The sequence below is a fragment of the Bombus flavifrons genome, chromosome 11 (genome assembly GCF_040668555.2).
Source record: "Bombus flavifrons isolate JBK064 chromosome 11, iyBomFlav1_principal, whole genome shotgun sequence".
Taxonomy (NCBI): Eukaryota; Metazoa; Arthropoda; class Insecta; order Hymenoptera; family Apidae; genus Bombus; species Bombus flavifrons.
Window position 1 is genome coordinate 12,252,119 of NC_138452.1, and position 20,332 is coordinate 12,272,450.

Sequence of the window (20,332 nt, forward strand, 5' to 3'; positions counted from 1 at the left end):
ACAAACTTATATACATCTATCATATCTTGACGGAGCTAGTAGAATAAGTTGAGCTTACATATAATATTATGCTTAATCATCGTGTATATTCACATTTTGTTTTTAATCTATCGGCATTTTGGCATAAACGCAAATGGGACGAGTGCAAATTTAATAAACATATACGTATAAATAATAAATTTGCAAACGATATACGATGTGACAAATTACATGTAATCTAAATACTGCAGACGTAAGTAATTTATTTCTTTTTGATTGTTTTATAGTCGCAGGTAGAATTATCTAAAGACCTGAGAAATTTCTATATGCTTAAATAAGGTATTTCTGATGAAAAATCAGCATTACGTGTTAAGAATGACTTTATTCGTTGCTATCTTCCTACCTACAATGCCAATTTGTCTTATACTACGGACCGTTTCGTTTGATTAAAAATATACACAGTATTTATAAAATAAACAGGAACATGTCACCATATTCGTCTCCCGTCGTTGATGACAAAAATGTAATTTCTTTTCCGCTTATCTCTTTTTCCTATTTTTGAGCCCTCGTAAAAATAACTCTCTCCCCTTCTTTTCATAAGTTCAAAAAACATCCGCCTATAATTCTATGGTTTAACATGCCTGATGTTATTACATAATATCCTATGCATTGTATCTACAAGGCGCGTGCAGAAAGTCATATTCATGTTGTAAAAAAAGTTATATATGTTCTCGTTTTACAAGTATATTCGACAATTGAGTGTCGCTCGCCAAGCGTTAATGTTACAACTAGAACTTTCTCGATCCGGAAATAATTTCTTGATAAAGTTCTGGTGTGATTTCGACGTATTCTTTGTTACCGGATAAGAAGTACATCTTGTCTTGAATTTTGCTCGGATCGAAACCTTCCTTTTGAAGGTTCATCTTCTTCAACTTAAATGTCCCTGTTATTTCCAGTTCTTTCACAATTCGCAAGAAGATTGGTCTAGCATATGCTGGCAGTGCTTTCTCCAAACCTTCTGCAAGAGCTTTGAAATCCAGAAGGCTGTCTGGGTCAACTATCGCTGCCATTCCTGCCCTTCCTTCCATTCCAGGCACCTTCGGTGATATTAAAATTAATTCACGTTTTTAGATTTAAAATACAAGTCAAACTTTATATTCAAAAAAGTGTGACAAGTTTTACGTAGTAATTAACTATGTCTTTTATTAAAATTATCTATGTATTAATGTTATACCAAAGGCGTATATAATTATTTTTGTTAACAAACCTGAACTCCGTAAACGGTAGCGTCTCTTTTTCCTGCAATATTACTGATAACTCCCTCCACTTCTGCAGTAGCAACGTTTTCTCCCTTCCACCTAAACGTGTCGCCTACTCTATCCTTGAAATAGATATAACCGTATTCATCCTCTACTAAAATATCACCTAAGAAAAGAATTCCAGAAAATAGAAATTATCTTAAGAGAAAATCGTTGGTGGTAAAGACTTTTATTTAAATGAACATTTGATTGGGCGAAGGTCCTTTTACGACTGCATATAAGTCCCTGATCAGTTATTAAAGTACAACTCACCTGTTAGAAAGGCCTTATCACCTTTCACAAACACATCTTGTATTATTTTTCTTTTCGATTCTTCTTTATCCAGATATCCATTGAACTCTCTTAACGCGTCTCCTTCTTTTATTAATCCTATGAACATGCCTGGCTCATCTACGTCAAAAAAAAAGATAGTTTTGCAGAGAAAATAAGTAGAATTTCGTATGAAGTGTATTACAAAAATAAATTTAACACGACAAAACCAATATTTCAGCAAAGTTTGCTTTCGCATCCGTTATGAATTGTTTAAAATTCTTACTTGTTTCTGCTCTCATACATAAGCCATTCGTTCCTCTAACAGGCTCGTATGTCTGGTTATTTACGCGGATAATTGCAAGAGGATGAAACACTCGTGGCACAATTAGTGGCACAAAACCGACGGCGCCAGTTCGACCGTCTAAATTAGCTGTAATACAACAATAACAAATTATTTAAAATCTCTACTGTAAGAATTAGAATAAGGAATATCAGTTTGTGATTTATTATTACAATTTTATTTGAATGCTGTAAGTAAGTAAAATTGATTACAATATAAAATACGATCGAAATTCGAAATTGAATAAAGACAGATACTTCGCTGCAATATAAAATATAAGAATATTTTCCAAATGTTTTTACATAACGTTCCTAGATATATAATTAAAATATCGAATGTTACCAATATTAGCATTGCCCTCGCTAGATCCGTAGAATTCGGAAATTCGTTTGATGTTGAAGCGTTTGACAAATTCGCCCCAAATCTGCGGCCTCATGCCATTTCCAAACATGAGTCTCAAACGATGCGCATTATCTTCCGGTTTAGGGGGTGCATTCAGCAAGTAACGACACATTTCACCGACGTATTGTGCTGCCTAACAAACAAAATTACAATTTGATAGGAACGGGCTATTACATTTAAAAATTGCACAATGTCCAATCAATTGTTATACTACGCCGTGCACTAACTTAATAATTAAAAACGCATTAATAATAAAAAATATTCTCTTATAAATTATGCAATTGTTGCAAATTAATCAGTAATGAAAACACTTAATATAATTTGGATGTTTTAGAGGTATTAACGATATCAGTAAATTAATTATTTTTCATAAAGTTTAGGAACAAAATAACGTCGAATATGTAATTTTACATATAGCAAAATGACTCAAATCTGTATAGCGCAATGTACTAACTTATTCTTCTTTATAAGCCGTTCCTTCTGCTTTGGAGAGACTAATGGATATCGTGACGAAAATGAACGAATTGAAAATTCAATTTTGTAAGCATTAATTTCACTGAGATCGCTATACAGTATAAAAATTTTGTAAATCACCTACGGTACAATTATATTTGATGCAATCTGTCCAATAAGCCGACACTGAAAACTTGGTCCTTAACACGGTTGGTATACCTTTCAGAATTGCGAAACCTACTCCAAGCATTCCACCAGCAGTATGGTACAAGGGATTTGGATTGTATAGGATATCACCCGATCTCAAGCCCACCAAATTAAAGGGCATTACGACCAGCAAGTATCTGTAACACATACGTTACGTTATTATTTTTATTCTTTGTATCATAAAGTACAACGAAATAATTAATGTTGTTTCAATTATTTATAACACAAATAGTACTTTTATATCATAAATAGTAATCACTGAAACCGTTATTGTCTGATTTCATGTAATCTTATCTGACGGGCTTGAAATTGAAATAGTTTTAAAGAATGTTAGCAGAAATAAAATATTTATAAAAAGTAGGAATCTAAAATTGAAAGAAATTCTTAAAATCTTTCTATATACTTTTTCATTGCACGTCATGTTCAAAATTAATATATCACGTATGATTGAATTAAATTGCTTCTTTATTTCATCCAAAAGAATTAACGATAAATCGAAATGGAAGTTGACATGGACAGGAGAGCTAGGGTATTTTATTAGTAGCATAAAACAGTCATAATGCAGGCAGACAGGAAGCAGTCTCTAGGTAAAGAGACTACATTTACATGTAATCTCATTCTCGACGAGTCGTAAGGCTTTCCTGAGAGGATTATAGATCATTTATACGTTCAGCAGGGAGATCATTCATTCTGTACACGGAACTCTGTCTAAGCATAAATGAAAGTTTAAAAACCTTTACTAGAACTTGCTCCAACAGTACAAATCAGGTTCGTTACCTGTTTTTTTATATACTTAGTAATGAGCAGAATGGAAAATTACATATTTTCGATAAAATATTTCCAACGATACCGTTATCCGTAGAAAAAAAACTTGGTTAAAAATATTTTATTTGCTAACAATAAATTAATTTACCACACTAGAAATAATAATTATTTGTAGTAGTAAAATGTCGAATAAATGAAACGTTCAATGTTTAATGCATGTACAATCATTTCTACCTTCAAAATTTTATTTCCTTTTCTACAATAATTTTTCTCTTTAGAGTTTCGTCCGAATTATATTGTTTATTAGATTTTAGATAATACAATTACGCAGACCTGGAATTATCGGTTCTATAATTATGTTACAAAGTTAATTGTAATCAGGAGATTTACTCAATCGCCATATAATACCATTAAAAGGAATACCGTTGATTTGACTTTAAGTTTCTAAAGCGTTGTCTTAATTTTGTCGTTCAAGACTGACCTAGGTACGGAGGGTCGATATTTTTACATAATAAATCAACTTTTGTGTTAAAGATTATAGTAAATTCTAGGGTATAGTATCTAACAATACTATCAACCTTGACCACTTTTTAGTTAAAGTTCAATGCAGAAAAAAAAATGAAACCGCGTCATACAGAATGTGTTTCACCTGCTTGATTTTTTTAAAACTATAACTATACTTTCAAAACTAACGATTATATTTAACATGACTCGAAATAATAATTTTATAAATAATACTAAGTAAGCCAATCACCCTCTTTAATTGAACTAATGGCAATAGGATAAAAGCCTCGTTCCACTACATTTGAAGAAAAGATTTAAAGAATATGTGTTCTTACCTCGAATTGAGAACTATTGCAACTTTCGGTAAACCAGTGGTACCGCTTGTGTAAAAGTATAGCAGCTTATCCCGGTAATTGGGTTCGTCTTTCACGACAGGCTCATTCGTGCTGGCTTCCGATATAAGTTTGTTCAAATCGTACACTCCGTTCTCACAGGTTTCAGACTTGAAACATACTTTGTATCTCGCGATTCCCTGGATCGAGTCCATAATGTCATCGACGGCTAAAAAGACAATATAAATTTAAATATATTTGTCCGAATTCTTGTGCTACCTACATTTCTATAATCATCGTTATTTCTAATGTAGAAAATTCAATAATTTATGCTACGATTTACACACTATTGTTAGAAGAATATACTGAAATGTCTCTTCAACTTTATTTTAATGATTTTAATGGCTGAACAAGCACTTGATTTACTGTTCTCTCCCTCATCCTCTGTTATTTAAACGACCTTTCATACTCGACTAAAATAAACATATGTAATCAGAGAAAATCACATTTTGTAATAAATTAAACGTTAAAGATAGCAAGTTATCTGCAATTCCATTAACAATGATCTTTACTGAATAATTGTTCCACATCTTAAATAACGATTTCTTTCTGATGTCTCGTTCCTTCAATTGCCTTTTTTCCCTTTCTTTATCACGTCGTAATTAATGCAAGATAAATCACGTCCATGTCATATTTACCAGACGAGTATTCTTCCACGTAAATGATACTCTTCACTTCAGCGATACGAAGACAATGAATCAAAGATTGGAGACGCAAATTTGTGTTAATCAGTGCAGTAACGACACCGAGTTTTCCCAGGCCAAGCCAAATCGCGGCATATTCTGGTCTATTGGGCATCATTAAGGCCACAGCATCTCCTTTTACGTAACCAGCTTTTTGAAAAATATATGCTATCTGGTTGCTATATTTATTAATCTGCAAGTTTGAAGTTTTAAACATTATCCTCTTATTGTCTCTTATATCTGCAGATGAAAGAGAAAAAATAACCAATCGTTGTATTCAGTGTACTATTTGCAAATAATAAATAATAAATAAAAAAAGAGAGTAAAATAAACAGAGATGTTTTTTCACTTGAATCTGTAATATGATGCATGAAATACCTGTCTCTGACTTTCTATAATTCTGTTTAAAGAATTAATTGAATTAATTTACAACCTTTTTATATACTACTACGGATGTATTCGTGTTTATGAACAAATGAAAATTATTTTCAACAGACAAGATTCCTGCAGACATATAAACGAAAACGTAATCTTCCTCAGCATCAATGTTCTTCAAAGAAAACCGAAAGATTTAAAAAATCGACAAATAATAAATTAATTTCCACGATTGAAATTATCGAGCTCGCATGTTGCGTATGTACATACGTCGGAATAAGTCCAAACTTGATCCTCGAAGAAGAAGCAAGGCTTGTTAGGATAACGATCCACTCTTTTCTTAAATACCTTCACGACCGTCATATTGTTTCGACGTTGCCCTTTTATTTCGATTTCTGCCGTAACAGCACGATACAGGAATCTGAAAATTATAAACATAATTTTTCACGAGATTAAGAGTTTGATAAAATTATATATTTTTATCGAAAAACTTGAATCTTTCTTCTAGCTATATGTTTATTGCATTTCCAATGAAATTAATTTAAAATCGTCGTTCAATTTTCTGCTTCGCGTTTATCGCGTTTTTTCTTAATTTTTTACGTACACACTGACGCAATTACGTTCATTCAAAAACATATTTACACAAATAAGATAACATTTATCTGTTTTAATTTCACGAAGGATGAATCGAACTTTGCTAATTTCTCTAAATAAACATAATTACCAGAAAAATATTTTAGCGAATTTTCAAGATTCTGCAACTCTACGGATTTTCTAATTAAAGCTTAACTTTGCCTACGATTTCATCAAAAAAAAAATGTCATCAATTGTATTATCTTTTCCGAGTTCTTCTATTATTACAAGTGCAATAGATAACCGATTACATACATTGTATTTAATTATTAGATTTGATAAGCCAAAAGTAAGTATGTAAATACTAACGAAAAGGTAAAAACTAGTGTCATTAACATCAGTAATGACAAAAGTTGCTAGATAACACCTACAGTACATATTACAGTACAATATTAGAAATGCTTTGTCGCTTTATGTTACGATGTACCGTAAAAAGTTGGTAACAAAGATATTACATCGTATCGCATCTTAGATAGAAAAGGAAAAAAAGACGAAGGTAACAGTTTGACTAGGAATAAACAGATAACAAATTCATTTTCTACTAAGAAGTAAATTTACTCGCATTGATAAAATACGGTACTAATTAATGGCATACTGCTAAACTTATAATTAATATAAATTAGTTTTATTCACGCATACAATATTCAGTGCAATTTTAAAATTACAACTAAGTTAACAACGTTCGAAACGATTTAATAAAGAAATTTTAAACATATATGTATCTTGCGATATGTTGGTAGTCTGTATCTAATGTACGTATGTACGCAATACGTCTAACAAAAGACGACCTACATTTTCTTATCGTCTATTCTTCATATCGTCATATTCTTATCTTCTAATTTCATTGCAAAATACTTAAAATTGAAAAATTTCTTATCTATCTATGCCTTATACATTTTACTTTTTTTTTTTTTTTTTGAAATTCTTAGGAAACTTAAATTTAGATAATCTACCTTTCTTCGTTGTCTATGCCTTATATTTCCAGTTTTCTCTATGAAATTTAATCTGATATTTAAAATGAAAAATTTTGAAGACACGTAATCATGTCGGATTTAAAAACTCGAAATTTTATACTCGAAATATGAACATAGAGTTAAAACGTTGCTAAAAGTCCCCTATATAAATCTTGATTTTTCACCAATTACTTGTAAACGAAAGAAGATGTTAGATTTATTTCTTTTAGACCTCCAGGCTTGCATACTCCCTTCCGCTATCCATCTTATGTCTTAAAATTCTAATTATAAATACTCAACACTGTATAATCCATTCTCCCTCGTTCGCTTTCTATTTTCTATGTCTTCTTCGGATTTTAATCATATTTAGAACTGTCGGTTCATTACCCTTTGTCCTCGTATGTTTTTAATGTCGTATATTTCTTCTTCGAATTCCCATCATTTAAAGTTGAAAATTATCCAGCTTCTTCAGCTTCGATAATTAAGATCGAAACTTTTCGCTTCGCTTAACGCTGTGTTCTCTATCTTTTTTACCAAATTTCTGTCATACAGAAAATTATAAAATTCGAAATTGCTTGTGTCGTTTATTTGAAACAAATATTTAGAATGATACAAGAACTCTGATTATATGCAAACATTTACCTACAATTTTATTGGACGGTAAAATTTCATTGCTGTTTACGCTACTATTTATACTACGTTTCATATCATAGACATAACACGTTTTAATGTGAATGATCATTTATCGGGGAGCCATTGATGGGACATCATATATAACGTTTGAACTTTGAACAATCATGGAAAAACAAGTAAAACTTACAACTGATTCAAATATGTTTGTCAATGATAAGTTAGTTTAAATGACATTATCGCATGGTCCAAGATACACATTGATTGAACTTTGGAATTTGTATCAGTGACAGGAAGTGCGATGCGCGTACGTGCACCTTTTCCAGTAATAACAAGCTTTGATGTTCATCCTTCAATGTCAATTATAACAAGTAGTTATATAAAAAGTTCAGCTATCTACTGGACGAATAGAAAAATTCATCTTTTTTCATTACCTTGTGTATATCGTATATAGTGCTGCGAGAACATAATCACTGCTAATTCGGATCAGGAGCAACAAATAGTATTAAAATAGACTTAGGATAGATCCGACGAGATTTCTACGCTCGTATTTACTATCTAAGAGCGATTCTTTGATTTGCAAAGTATATATGTAATTAGCAAATAATCGCGAAACACATTCTTTCAACTACTCGAAGAAGACAGCAGCTTTTGATAAAAATCTCAGTGATAATAAAATAAAATATCGGAAGCATCTTCCTTTTCGAGACATTCTATATTTTATAACGCAATTTACCTCTACTTTTTCTACTCATTGGTCTCATATCGCTGGATTAAAAGCTATTAAAAAACGTGATACTAAATAGAAAAATTAATTTTTCCCTCCTCTTAAGCATTTGTCATACAGAAAATTGTATTCGATCAGCTTTGTATCAACTTTTACAAATACGCTCAACCGACTAATAGTATTATGCGTCGACACAATGCAACGGATACAGACAACTCTTGGGTACAGAAAAGTACGAGGAACATATTTATTATGAGATGTAATAGTAGCAGAGAGAAAGAGAGAGAGAGATACGATCCATTTTTCTCCAATAACAATTCCATACCCTTCTCGCATCTTGTTTGATCTTCAAATATTCTATCAAATCATCCCTCTCTAATCTACTCCGTTAACCTTTGTATTCCGCAATCGAAGTTCATTTAACCATCGATGATAACGGAACTATGTTTCTTGCATTAGACAAATAATTCCGCGTTCTGATCTCGATACTGACACTACCGATACCACTTTGTCCTACTATCGAGTGACGTGTGCATTACTTTTGCCACATATACGTACAGAAAAACGAGTAGATACGAGCATATTTACCAAAGTAAGCATTTCTTTTCTCTAACGGTCTTTTTAGCCAACGAGCGTAGCCTTACGCAGGTCAGTGACCGTTCATGATTGAAGAAACGCATCTGGTATAAGCAAGTACTTTCTCGTCGCGGACGAAAGCGAAACGTTTGAAAAACAATCAAAAAGGCTATACGAAGGTACTGGTAATGACTTTGTGTAGAGCGAAGCAGGCGATAAAGGCTGATAAGGAGCCGCGATATGAATGTTGAATCATTGGGATCAAGCGTATAGAGAACCGAGCTTCCTATATTTTTCTTTGCCATTATTCCCTTATTAGTAAGCTTCTCCTTCTAACTGCATAATAAATATAATGTATAAAGATTATAGGAAAAAATATGATAAGTAGATTTTTAAATAAATAAATGTTGCAAACAGAGAGAAAATAAAATTCGCTGTTTTACGCGTTAACGTAATAGAAAATAAATTAAACAGTCACAAAGAAACGAAATATTATATAATTACGATAACTACGAAATGTTTAGTCTAGACTAATGAACGTTACTTTTATAAATACTTCATGAACGCAGCGAATGACCTGCACATGGTAAGGCTACGAAATATAGCACATCCAAAGAGATTCATAGTATAAATTTCCAGACGTGACTTTTTCTAGTTAATAAAGCTTGTCGTACAATAGTCTCGCGAAGACCTTATGCACTTTAAACCGAGATCAATATAGGCATATAAATAAATATTCATTTTCCTAAAAGCTTTAACACTTTCTCACTGTATCTTTCTTTAAGTAATATCTTACTGCTACCTCCTGAATAACCTCTGACGCAGTCGAAAGAGTTATTAACGAATACTATATTATTTTCGCTATTTCATACATTCAATAGTATTCATCAATTATCGGCATTCAACAATTTCCAATATTTGGTGAAAAGTTTTCTCTACTTCGATCCTATCAATTTCCGCATGTAACGTTGATAACTTTATGAAAATGTATATTTTCGCCAATATAAAAAAGATGGGCTCTAGGTAAAGAATTATTTTACATACTGTAATAAATCTTATAACGAGCACTATAATTTGGGTGTTTTGTACGTTTTTGCATTATGTTCATTGTTGCACTTTCAAACTCTCCACGAATGCCTTAAAATTAGCAGTCAATCGATAATAATAGATTTAGGACTTACTTTAGGTCACGAGGTAGAACTTTGCAAATGATATATAGCTTCCGATGAAATTTGCAGATAACTGGAAGTAAGGCCAGAGCAAGCGCGACCTGGGCGATCTTGTTGAACCCAGGGAAACCGAACCTCGTCGCCACAACACCGAACATCGCAGCAATAACACCCAGAGCTAACAGCAAAAGTGTAACATCCATGATCCAGCGTCACCCAGTCTGTTCGCTGAGTTCTGGTACCCGTACCTCGGAACTGCAAAAGGTAACATGATGATCAGTTTCCTTATATGTATACCGAATATGAAAAGACCAATTATATCGCGTACTGTTCTTCTACTCAGGGTAAGAACGTCTCCGCGAGAATAACGTTGCTACTTTTGCACCAAAGAAGATTAATTTTATTTTCTATTTTACATATAGGAAAGTTAACTTCTATGTAGAACGATTACTCTCGGGCGTTTCAAAATTATGTAAGCTAACACAATCAGTAGCTTTATTTCTGACTCGCACAAAGTGCAGCGATCAATACTTAGCATTTTAAGGGTTGACGACGTAATCGTATCAATTATTCGCATATCGAGTCAAACTTTCTTAAATTTTATTAAATTCTGGCCCATTTAAATGCCACGGCCAGTCTTTTCTATTTTGAAGCCAACAAAAACACGCCACGAACGATGTTTGCATCTGAGAGTCACGCTATGAACCACGGTCAGTCTCTTTGTTAAAGAACTTACACCGAATTAATACGACAAGGTTCTTTGTTTCAAAGATGCACGAGATTGCTTGGACGGCCTCCTTGTCTTGGAGTCGCACGTGCTACAGCTCCGACAACCGCAACCTTCCGCTATAGGGATACGCGAGTGCCACAACAACGATCATTTATACCTATGTGCAACGTGTCACGATCAATATTACATCCAGAACCGCGTAAAACGCCCCGATGAATCTTTCATGCTCGAATGTCACATCGTCACTTTCCTCACACGCAATTATATATAACAAAAACCTACGAGTTAATGTTTTAAAAGATAAATACCACGACCATTTTAAGTTATTATTAGATATCGAAACCAGATAACATATTACTATACTATAACTATGCAAAATTCGATGCATTTTGATGTTCCACTATCACGACTCTTTATATCCCTTTATATCACAATTACAATCGCAACGATCAATATATCCTATGTTTTACTGATACCACGATCCAGCTGAGACAATATATAAAAATGTCACAATCTTTTGATCCAATCCCAATCCAGTTCCCTCATATATATTTTGTACAAAATACCAAGTGATTTTAACAAAATCGCTGGAAATTTATTCGAGATTTCTTCTGTTAAGATGAAATTGCATGTGGTGCACGAGAATAAATAAGTACCTTACTCGTTTCAAGGGGTACGAGAAGCACCACGGTTGATCCTGAATTGAAAATCGTACGAGACGGCGTGCAAATCAATATCCTGTGCCTCTCGGAGCGAGGCCACTCTCGACGATGCACCAACAACACTAACAGCCGGCAAAGCGACTGACTGGACTGCAGACACCGCGTTCCGACGGCACTTCGCTATTGCGCCACCACTGAGAATAATTCCCGAGCGATAGTGTACGTACAAAGCAACAGAAAATCGAAGTTTTATTTTAACGAGATTCCTACCAACGGCGTTCCTCCAACTTCACGTTCCTGTCGCATCGCTACTAGGCATGCCCAGCCACTCTGCAAACCTGAGCAAGCGCCGTTTTGTTTCATGTATGCTTTTTGCTTTCGAGTTTGCCTATTGAGAGTTTTTTTCAAAAATCACGGTTAAAGATAAACAAGCAAAGAAAAGTGAAATGGAAAAAAAAATTCTATTCGAAAACGTTTATTAGAAACAGTTTGCTTTTTGTGTAAAGAATGCTTGAAAATTTATATTATTACGTTTCTTGCTCCTCATTTGTATAGACTATAAGACGTTAATCTACAATTCTTGTCGGTCGTCTTCATACACACAAACTTGCTGCAGATATTTCGCCAGAAGATGATGTAATGTAATAAACATAAGAAGCACGCGAGGTGTTTAAAACTTATGGAACAATGTAACTTAAAAGTCATTTTTGCCAAAATATGTTAAATATGCTGTAGACACTTATTCGAGATTTCAATTTAATTATAATTCTGGTAACTAATATAATACGTTGTTATGTACGATACTTTGTTAGTTTTCAACATGAAAACTTCTGCAACCATTACTATTTACTTTTACATATTTATTAATTATAAATACAATAATGCACTAGAAAAATTCGATCACATATATTTTACATTCACATATATTTTAAAATAAAAATTCATATTGTCAATGAAAGAATTATAATTTTTAATGATCTGCGTATAATTAGATCGCAGCACCATCTATATGTTAAAGAACAATGAATAATCAGTATTCATATAGCATAGTATATTTTAATCGAAAATATATGATTTGTAATATACGAAAAATAAACTTAAATAATATTAAAGATTGTGATATATATAAAATACAAATAGGTAATATAATAGCACATCATTTTGATTTCCAAAACAAATTTCATATTATCTCCAAATGGTTTAAATAAAACTGATTACCAGGAAGAGAAATTCAATTGAAATTACCAAAATCTTGATTATATCTATAATTTTATAATCACATTAAAACAAAACCTATTAAATTTAAAGTGTTATTTTAAATTTATTAAGATTGATATGAAGATTTGATAAATTAAAGAAGACATACATACTTGAGGCTGGTTTGCTCATAAACGGTAAAGCTTAAAAATCTATTAAAAATGCAAATAAAATACGATCGTTATTCATTTTATTGTAAAATTAAATAATCACGCAATCGCATGTTACAAAAAGATATATGCAATCAAGTTTGATAAAATAATACACATATATTAACTCTCTTTGTAATTTAATAATAAAATCAAAATTCATAGCAGGAATGTTATATGACAGAAAGAAAGTTTGATGTAGAACTATTCAATCACATGCTTTAATTTGTAATCTTCATACTATTGACCTGGTCACAGTAACTTTATTATTCATGTTTTATCATTTTCAATACATATTTTACTGCTAAACTTCTTTCAGAATACGTGTTATAGAACACGTGTTTCTGCAACACATTTACTATTATCTAACGAAAGAACAAATATCGTTTAAACGTATTTTAATTAGTTCTTAAACTACAACTGTTCATAAACGGGTGAAAGTGTAAATTATTTTTCATAAAAACATTTAAATCCGTGATTTATAGAATTATTATACGATTTATAAAATAACGTGCTAGTTTGTACAATTATTAGTCATTCGATTGTATGACTATGTATTAGGTGTACAACAATTTTAATATGAATTATCTCTATCATTTTACTAGAACCGTTCGACAAAGAATTTAAGCATAAAAAGTAAATAAATGTAGTTCTACCTTATAAATAAGCACCACTGACATTTCACTGTTACTTAAGTTGGATATGTACTTGACACACGTTTATGTAAAAATGCAATAGTTCTGCAACCGCATCAGCCATTTATAATCAGCATGCTACTGAATTAAACTCTCATAAAATGTTAAACAGATGTACAATAACTAACATATCTTATTTTTATTATAGCATTACTGATTTGGAGCTAAGATAGGAAATGATGGGAAGATTTAATGAACGTCCTGAAAGTGAATGTATATTTAAAAATAAGTAGTTCTTCGTGGATTTAAAAAAAATGAAGTTGGTGGCAATATGATTTGTAGCAATTTACAAAGAAATTACCTAAGTTTGCTGGATTGGATATAATTTTTACATTGATCTACAACGGTAAATATTCTAAAATAATTATAAATTCCTTCTGTTCAATTTTGTGGACTTTTCTTGTTATATGCATTTATATCTTCTAAGTTCAAAATGTCAAATTCTATGATATTTTTTCCTGCAAATTGTCCAAATACTCCGTTTGATATGCTACGTTTAACAACTGCAAAATAAAGATATATACTTTAATCCAATCAATAATATTAAACAATCATTAGATAGTATTGAATATACCGACCATTTGAATTTACTTTTGTCAACATATATGTTGGTAAATCCTGACATTCACGAGCTATATATGTCCCAACAACTGATAAATCAGAGATTGGTGGAGTAACCACTTTCATTGTTTTACGCACAATTTCTGTGTCTACTTCGTAATAACCTGCAACCATTATACAAATAAAAAATATATTATTATATTACTTATTTTCAAATTCGAATTCATTTGTTTTACAAAATATACGAAAATTACCATTATACATTTTTCTGAGAAGATCATACATATTGCGCGGTGGTAAAACTGCTTGACGATCAAGTGGCATCACAAAGCAACATTGCCCATCAATATCAATTATGCCAGTTTTATTCTATAAAGAAATAAATTATACAAAGTAATATATTCTTTCTGTCAGATACCTTATATAATACATATTTCAACATGCTTACAATGTTAAAGTCATGTACAAATCGACCTTGACGCCCGCCACGGAAATCTGGCACATCAATTTTCTCATAGTGCTCATTTTCCAAATCGATCTCAAATCGTTCCTTGAAGAAGCTTTTGATGTTATCTACATTTTTCGCAATATCCGCAGCTTCCTGATCTGTAGTTCTCCTCAAACCTTTTATAATCAAACCAGAGTCAATATTTTTCATAATATCCATAGCTTCTTGTTCTGTAGCTCTTCTCAAACCTTGTATAATTAAATTAGAATCTGCTACCAAGCCTTCATGTACTGCATCTTTGGTATAAGGTGTTTTGCTTGATTTGTCATAAGGAATGCTGTACCATCCAGTTTTAAATCTGTGCATTTGTGTTCTAGCATATTGTCTGTATATGTATAATCCACCTATGACTCCAATTATCAGAATCATCAATGCAACGAGAAACAGTAAAAATGTTGCGGTCACATGAATGCGATAAATGCTTCTCCGAGAAACAAAATAATGACCTCCCACATCAGACTTCAAGCATTGTGCCTCCGCATCCCGTTTACCATTTTCCTGTTTATATAATGATATTTATTTATACTGAACCCTACTTCATGAGTTTTGATGAAAACAATGTTTGATGAAGAAAAGAATATCATTTTAATATTTACAACGATTAACTAAATGGGAACAGTAATTTTCTAGAGATGAACTCTCATCTATCTATATCAATTTTACAATCCCACCACCACTATATCGTCGCTGGTCTGCGATAATGGTGAATACGTGTAACGAACTATTAAACGACGTCATAAAATGTATCAAATACGCAGCACTATGCAAAAGGCAAAGATAAAATTACATTTACACACAAATAAATTTATTAAAAATGAATAAAATTCATGGAGAACGATAAATTCGATGACATGATGAATATTTATTTATGAAGAGCAAACTAGATTTAAAATTTCTGCGATTATTTCTATTAATGTTTCATCGTTAACAACATTAAAATATCACTAGTGTTAGAGTTTGATAAATATCAAAATAGTGCTAACCGCTGAATTCTCCGCAATAAACAACGGTTGTTCCTTCTTCTCAGTAATGGCCTTTGTGATGATCGTCATCTTGATAAATGTTTTGATTTCAGTATTCTTTTAAATATCAATAGACCTCTAGCACGGAAATTTTTTCCGTGCGTTCGATCGTACAATTATAATGAATAATCACCACACTTTGGCAAATATCGAAATGTAACACAACTTACACAACGTAGCTAAGTATCGCGCGCTATATCCATAAAATTTCAGGATGAACTACATACAGACATACATACACATAACTACACACACATATAAATGCAACCGAGATTGATCGGTGACAACCGCGCCCTCAATGCACTAATAAATACTATTTGCGCATGCGTCAACTCCGTGTGAAAGGAAGTCGACCGCTTCTCAATGTTTTCTACGTATAACAGGTATTTTATGTATTTATATGTGCACATTTTGACTGCATACACACATGCGCGCGCGTGTGCGCGCGCGCACACACACACACACACACAACGATACAACTTAGAATATTACATGATTTACACAAAGCACGAAGTCTTAATATTATTATTATTTAATATCTTTTTTATGCATTCAATGTTTACAGTATTTTCAATCACGATATATAGAAATTATGGATAAAGTTCAGTGTACATTTCAAAACGCTAAATCAAAAGAAGAGCAGGAAAATAATTTGATTAAAAAAGAAGAAATAATTGATAAATGCGCAGAACTTGATCATGATGAATTAGTCAAGCTAACAAAAGGAGCAATTCGTAATATAATTGAAAGTGATCCGTTACTTTCTGGTCTACCGGCGGATGTTACTATCGAGGAACTCAAAGCTCAAATTGCAGTTGCACAAGGACAAGCGATAACTTTGTATTTGAATCGTGGAGAATTGCCAAAACTTGGAATTGTGGTGAAACATTTTTCAAATAACTTTTTATATATTTTTTATATTTTGTATTACGTTATTATACATTTGATATTATTTGTATATAATATTTACTATGTTTGATAATTAAAATAAAGAAAAATTAGGAAAACAATCTATATAACAATTTTTGGATTATTTTAAATTGATTCTTTATGATTTTAGGTACCCCCTCACCACACTACAGTCCTAGATCTCAAGAAAGCTATAAAACGACATACAAATTTATCTCTGAAGAGAGAGAAAGTTAAAAAAAAGATAAGTTGGAAACATATTTGGAAAAAGTATCATCTATGTTTTGAGAATGTTAGATTAATAAATGACAATGAAAATATAAAAGCTTATGGAATCACAAACAAAGTAGAATTACATTATGTAAAAAGACGCAGAGAAAAAAACAAATTGATAAAACACTCTTAGCTTTTGTGTAAAACGTGTAATATGTAAATACTGCAATTTTACATTACATAGCAATTTATACTTTAAAAAGTACATTATACTATTATTATTAATCGGATTTCTTATATATATTATTTTTCAGGCAAACATTTGTATTGTGGTTGTTGAATTTCACATTTTAGATATGGATTGACATCTTCTAATAAGAAACAAGTTAATTCGAATGCTGCAGATCCATGAAAATTAGTTACAGTTAATTTCTTCAAGTTAGGCATTCTATATAGTGCTTCGAGTCCCCTTTCTGTTACATTTTCACATTCTGATATGTTAAGATGCTCTAACTTTGGAAATTCTGCAGACAATTTATCCAATGACCAATCATCAATTGTTTTACAACCTCTGAAGCTTAGTGTTCTTAAATCATAGAGATTAAAAATAAAATCAAGATGTTCACATTTTATAGGATATCCATTGAAATCTATTTCCTCTAAAATAAAGTTTTCATCATATTCTTCTGGCAATTTTGAAAGTTCACTCTTCTTAGTTTTATCTATCCATTCATTGTGATTTTTGAACCTTATTTTACCACTACACTCTATAACAAATTTAGCTGCTGCCAAATCTGGACCTGCCATGATATATTTTTTATATTGTTCTTTTTCGACATATTCCTTGTAATTATCTTTCTGACGTTTCCACCAATGTCGTAGACGTAATACAAGAAAATCATGCAATTTAGGTGCTTCCACCTTTGTAAGCATTCCTAGTGGTGGACCGTAAACGTGTCTGCCATAGGCTTCTGCTTTTGTTCCAACAGTAATTTGTCGTTTACGTAAATAGTTTATAAAGTGACTGATAGCTTCATGGTTATCATAAAACGAACGTGTCACGTTAACCTGTAACGGTCTATAAACACTTTTATGTTCAAAAATTTGTTTGAATATCATACGGGTATAACGTTGACGTAACATTTTTATTATGCAGTTTCGTGTATGAATGATATCTCTTGTCTCACAAATGTTTGTCTTGTCTCATAACTTGTTTCAAAATATGTATAATTTTATAATATTCATTTAATAACAATACTTTTGCAAAAATGAAGTTGTTCACTAAAGCTATTGAACATCAGCGAGTATATATGTCTAATAATATACACTGGGCATGTGCACTATAATGATATTGTACTGTCCATAGTCAACATAATATATCGATTTACCGCCGTAATTTAAATTATAAAAATTTCACGAATCATAAAAAATCCTCAAACCAATGATTTCAATTACATACATTGCTTCGCATAGTTATACATACGTGCCGTAATAGAACAAGAAATACTATTATGGATGATCAGTATGTATATACACTAAATTGAAAATTATTTCAATAGCAATTATAGCATTATAGTAATACTAATTGAATGGTATTGAAAATTTGTATGGATATCTGTAGTTTTGCTATTATTATTGTATATTATCTAATTATTAATGCAATAAATTTGATACTCAATTAAGGAATTATTAAAGTTATTAATTAATTGAATACCGAAATAATATAACGTACTAACACGTTGTATTGTTTGCTACTAAGGCTAATATTAATACTAGTAACACTACTAATGCTAATAAATATTTTAATAAAAGTAAGATATTTTTAATGAATCAGTAGTTTGTGACGTGTAATTATTTTAACCTATACAATTTCTTTTGTGTACCGTACAATTTATAAAAACATGAGTTAATATTTTAAGGAAGGTGTACTTAAATTAACAAAAGAATATAAAATATTAAGTTTGATAAGATACCCTTTATATTTTATATTGAATTATCTGCTCAAATTTAAAACTATTTGAAATTGACATGTCAAACATCTGAACGAATATGCAATGTTCAACAGTCGACAGTAATCAATTTACATTCTGCGGTAGTTGTCACTAGATATTTCTTTGGTGTTGCTGATGAAACTGCAATACGTCTTATAATATATTTGTGCCGGTATTTTTGTGTGCAAAAATATATAAGGTGAGAAAAAATATAATTAATCCAATATAATTTATAAAGCATGTAATTTTTTATTTGTAATAATGTGTATTATTATTAAAAATGATCTAATATTCTAACAGTATTGGCGATGTCAATCTATTAATCGTATTTTGATTAAAGGGGTAATTATTTTTGGATTAATATAAAAGTCATTGGTGTGCAATTTATTAAAAGTTTGACAAGATGATGGAAGATATGCAAGAAGAGGTTAGTATTTTTCTCTTTTTCAAATAAAATATGTGTCTATTTCTGAACTGTCAGAATATGTGAACACACTGTATAGATTCATATTTTAATGCTTTTTTATATATTTATTTATTATAAACGATGTTTATTTTAACGACAAAAATTACTGTTACTTTGATATTGATAGCTTATTTTATATGTACATTCACATTTGATTTAAATGACTAATATCTTTATATAGTAATTTAGTGAGTACTTTAATGTTTTAGACCCAATTTGTGGTCGATGATGTAAGCAAAATTATTAAGGAAGCGATTGAAGTATCTATTGGGGGAAATGCTTATCAACATAACAAAGTAAATCAGTGGACTTCGAATGTTGTCGAAGGATGTTTGGGGAATCTTACAAAACTTCAAAAGCCATATAAATATATAGGTATGTATTTTTATAATTCACAAGAACCAATTTAGTAATTATAGTTAAATAATTCATCTTTTATTGAACTAAAAAAATTGTTTTAGTGACTTGTACTATAATGCAAAAAAATGGAGCAGGACTGCATACTGCGAGTTCTTGCTATTGGGATAATGCTACTGATGGTAGTTGTACAGTGCGTTGGGAAAACAAGACAATGTATTGTATCGTTTCTGTATTTGGCCTAGCAATTTAACTGACTCTAGTATTTTAAACGCTTTCCTGATAAACAAAAATCTCAACAAAGAATAAAATTTCGTTTACTAAGTTGCAAAAATTACAAGTATGGTGTAGGAAATATAAAATCTATTTTACACAATAGCTTCTTCCTTTTCATGATATATTATGTATTTTTTTATATTGCAAATACATTGCATTTAAGACACTAATTATTGT

The 20,332-nt window shown here is 31.3% G+C and overlaps 5 protein-coding genes across 8 annotated transcripts; 2 read left to right on the forward strand and 3 right to left on the reverse strand.

Annotated features, from left to right (window-relative positions):
- Positions 1-341: 341 nt before the first annotated feature.
- Positions 342-12,066, reverse strand: LOC138184889 (long-chain fatty acid transport protein 1). 3 transcript variants are annotated; one of them, XM_069123307.1, is made up of 11 exons: positions 11,751-12,066; positions 10,372-10,614; positions 5,942-6,092; positions 5,252-5,489; positions 4,557-4,782; positions 2,891-3,089; positions 2,233-2,425; positions 1,834-1,980; positions 1,551-1,688; positions 1,247-1,404; positions 342-1,076 (listed from the first exon to the last, which is right to left on the reverse strand). In XM_069123307.1, the coding sequence occupies exons 2-11, from the start codon at positions 10,560-10,562 to the stop codon at positions 768-770; spliced, it is 1,950 nt and encodes a 649-aa protein (XP_068979408.1). In that variant the 5' UTR covers positions 10,563-10,614; positions 11,751-12,066; the 3' UTR covers positions 342-767. The 3 variants fall into 3 exon arrangements, with proteins under 3 accessions (XP_068979408.1, XP_068979407.1, XP_068979409.1); XM_069123306.1 differs by having other exon boundaries at positions 11,746-12,066; XM_069123308.1 differs by lacking the exon at positions 11,751-12,066 and adding an exon at positions 11,096-11,240.
- Positions 12,067-13,349: 1,283 nt separating this feature from the next.
- Positions 13,350-16,045, reverse strand: LOC138184894 (integral membrane protein 2B). Of its 2 annotated transcripts, XM_069123321.1 has the most exons (7): positions 15,905-16,045; positions 15,110-15,419; positions 14,862-15,037; positions 14,668-14,782; positions 14,431-14,577; positions 14,154-14,355; positions 13,350-14,053 (listed from the first exon to the last, which is right to left on the reverse strand). In XM_069123321.1, exons 1-6 carry the CDS (start codon positions 15,971-15,973, stop codon positions 14,234-14,236), a joined length of 939 nt encoding a protein of 312 aa, XP_068979422.1. In that variant the 5' UTR covers positions 15,974-16,045; the 3' UTR covers positions 13,350-14,053; positions 14,154-14,233. The 2 variants fall into 2 exon arrangements, with proteins under 2 accessions (XP_068979422.1, XP_068979421.1); XM_069123320.1 differs by having other exon boundaries at positions 14,862-15,419.
- LOC138184895 (distal membrane-arm assembly complex protein 2) lies at positions 15,904-18,569 on the reverse strand. The gene has a single exon (XM_069123322.1). It carries the CDS (start codon positions 18,206-18,208, stop codon positions 17,369-17,371), a length of 840 nt encoding a protein of 279 aa, XP_068979423.1. The 5' UTR covers positions 18,209-18,569; the 3' UTR covers positions 15,904-17,368.
- On the forward strand, positions 16,536-17,697 carry LOC138184896 (U11/U12 small nuclear ribonucleoprotein 25 kDa protein). The gene is made up of 3 exons (XM_069123323.1): positions 16,536-16,823; positions 17,004-17,281; positions 17,380-17,697. Exons 1-2 carry the CDS (start codon positions 16,536-16,538, stop codon positions 17,256-17,258), a joined length of 543 nt encoding a protein of 180 aa, XP_068979424.1. The 3' UTR covers positions 17,259-17,281; positions 17,380-17,697.
- A 368-nt stretch (positions 18,570-18,937) lies between the features above and the next one.
- Dlc90F (dynein light chain 90F) lies at positions 18,938-20,325 on the forward strand. Its single transcript, XM_069123325.1, has 4 exons — positions 18,938-19,255; positions 19,397-19,483; positions 19,732-19,897; positions 19,984-20,325. The coding sequence occupies exons 2-4, from the start codon at positions 19,460-19,462 to the stop codon at positions 20,130-20,132; spliced, it is 339 nt and encodes a 112-aa protein (XP_068979426.1). The 5' UTR covers positions 18,938-19,255; positions 19,397-19,459; the 3' UTR covers positions 20,133-20,325.
- The last annotated feature ends 7 nt before the right edge of the window (positions 20,326-20,332 follow it).